The sequence below is a fragment of the Opisthorchis viverrini genome (genome assembly GCF_000715545.1).
Source record: "Opisthorchis viverrini unplaced genomic scaffold opera_v5_33, whole genome shotgun sequence".
Lineage (NCBI taxonomy): Eukaryota > Metazoa > Platyhelminthes > Trematoda > Opisthorchiida > Opisthorchiidae > Opisthorchis > Opisthorchis viverrini.
Genome location: NW_008751689.1, coordinates 1388852 through 1391366, shown reverse-complemented (window position 1 = coordinate 1391366; position 2515 = coordinate 1388852). Strand labels below are relative to the sequence as shown.

Genomic DNA, 2515 nt, shown 5'->3' with positions numbered 1-2515 from the left:
TCAGAGATCCGTAAACGGCTGCCAGCTTCACTTTTTTGAGACCATCACAGCAGCTTACGACGCTGGATACGCCATAGTAACAGTCTATCTGGACATCCAAAACGCCTTCGACCAGGTCCCCCACGCCTCCCTGCTACACAAACTTAGCACCGTTGGCATCACGGGAACCTTATTTCAGTGGTTTTCCTCCTATTTATCAGACAAGAGGCAAATACCGCAAATCGAGGACATAAAATCTTCTCCACTACCGATCACTAGCGGAACCATCGAAGGAAGCGTGCTAGGCTCCATCCTTTTCTTACTATACATCAATAACGTCTTCGGCGCCATATCCCACTGTAAGGCCTTATATTCCTCCCCTCGACCGTGCGCTCTTGCCTACTCGTTTCATTGACCCCAACGACCACCAAGACATTCATTCCAACCTATTGGACTACTCGTTCAAATTCAACCACCTCTGTGTCCCCGTCAAACCTAACCCCTACACCTGACTTCCAGGCAACAGAGCAACCAGTTAGTCTGCTTGTCCTCAGATTGCACCATATTTTTGAGACTAAACCTGCCGTGTTCTTCCAATTCGAATTATCCCATCTCCACCTCCACTTTTGCTTGTTATGACTCCGACCATTTACCCAACCGCCCAAGGTCACTCATGGCCAGCAATGGTTTTCCAGTTTTATTTCATGTCAGCCAACTGAGTCACTGAATTACTCGGACCTCGTGCCTATTGTTCCCTACAAGTTTCAAGAGAAAAATATCATTATTATTATTTAATCGAGTACCTCCCACTGTTTGTGACATTGTCCCCTTTCGCGCGGTCAACACTACCCGCAAATCCCTTAGTAATGCTCCATTCTGACTGTAAACGCATGATCATGCCAGATGGCATGCCACTCACAAGTTGGGAATAAACATTATCATTATCCACAGTAGGTAAAGAGCCCTTGTAATTTTGGATCCATACCCATGCCACCTCAGGTCTGATGAAGTCTGATTATTTAATGCCCACTGTTTACGTCACCGTCCGTTTTCCGGGAAATTCCCATTAATCACAACCCCCACCTGTCACGCTCTTATTCTGACTGTAATACTCTGATCACGCTTGGCGGTATCCTACCCACTATTTGGGAATAAATATTATTATTATATACGGCGGAAGGAGCACCGTAGATGAAATCCTTGAAGTTTTGGACGGGGCATGCTGAAATTGCTGAGGAAGAACGAAGCAGCTAAGTTCAAGTTAAGGGTTCAAGGAATTAGGACAAACTCGTCCCAGAAGTAGTTGGGCTCGTGTAAAGAGTTTGTTCGTGGTGGCAAGTAAAGAGACGAGCGAACGCGAGGAAAAGGCAAAAATTGGAGAAGGAATAATCACGTGTGTCCCGTCAGACTGGGTGTGATAGTACTATGCCATTAGCGCACAGTAATACTCCGGTCTCTGGATAGTCTCTTAGTGGACGTAAGTATTGCTATAATTCGTGGTGGCAAGTAAAGATACGAGCGAACGCGAGGAAAAGGGAAAAATTAGAGAAGGAATAATCACGTGTGTTCCATCAGACTGGGTGTGATAGTACTATGCCATTAGCGCACTGAAATACTCCGGTCTCTGGATAGTCTCTTAGTGGACGTAAGTATTGCTATAATAAACAAGTGGAGTGCGCCCTTGTGGCGGCGGGATTTGGGTATGCTTAAATTTCCAGCAAGGAGCGGTCAAGCTGTTGAGATGCATTTGGAGATCCATATGAAAGGGGACGAACCACAATATATAACAACCGCACAGGACATTCCGAATTGCTTCTACTAGTGATCAGAGCTTGAAAATAGGAGTAAATGGGTGGAAACCGGTAAACACCGGTGAGTTGAGGGTGGTATCAGATAACATGACGTTCATTAATGGAGACGACCGCCAGCCATTATGAGTCTAAAGAGCGCTAGTCGCCGGGCTTGTCGATATTTTACGAGGGATAGAACAAACCACTATAAAGCATGCTTCCAATTGGCGAGTATCAGGCTCGCTCAGATAGCAACGAGACAGACCATCGCTGGTGGCAAAGTAGCACCTCATGCATTGCACTGAGCGTCACTGGATCAGTACACTTAGGGCCACAGAGTGAAGGTGTGAAAATTTTGATTGAGTATGGAGTAAGTAAATGTGGCCACGAGCAAGGAACCCAGCCGTTAGACAAGTTTTCGCGAGGAATTATAGAGTGAGTCAGACAGCATGCTATGGTAGATTTAGCCCCATCACAGTGTGCTACCAAGAAGGTTCTGTTGCGAATAGACCGTTTATGTGACAGCACGAAATAAGGAATGTTCGGGGAAGAAATTCCAGGTTAATAGATAAGGGCTGCAATTCATTCGCAGGCTGTTACATGGGCTAAACAGTAGGGTAAAGATACGGTTCACTATTTACTACGTCACTGGTTTTCAGCGCCAGGCATCTAATGGTGCATGGGCATGAAACGGCCAATAGGTGCTAGCATTGGAAACTAGTATTCATGGAATGGCACTTGATCAC

At 45.9% G+C, this 2515-nt stretch overlaps 1 protein-coding gene across 1 annotated transcript in view; it reads left to right on the top strand.

Moving 5' to 3' along the window:
- Positions 1–1983: 1983 nt before the first annotated feature.
- T265_02626 (hypothetical protein) overlaps positions 1984–2515 on the top strand; it is a gene marked incomplete at both ends in the record, with an annotated part of 22853 nt that continues 22321 nt past the window's right edge. Inside the window, one exon of the mRNA XM_009166924.1 lies at positions 1984–2139. Coding sequence (XP_009165188.1) covers positions 1984–2139 — 156 coding nt within the window. The remainder of the gene's footprint in view (positions 2140–2515) is intronic.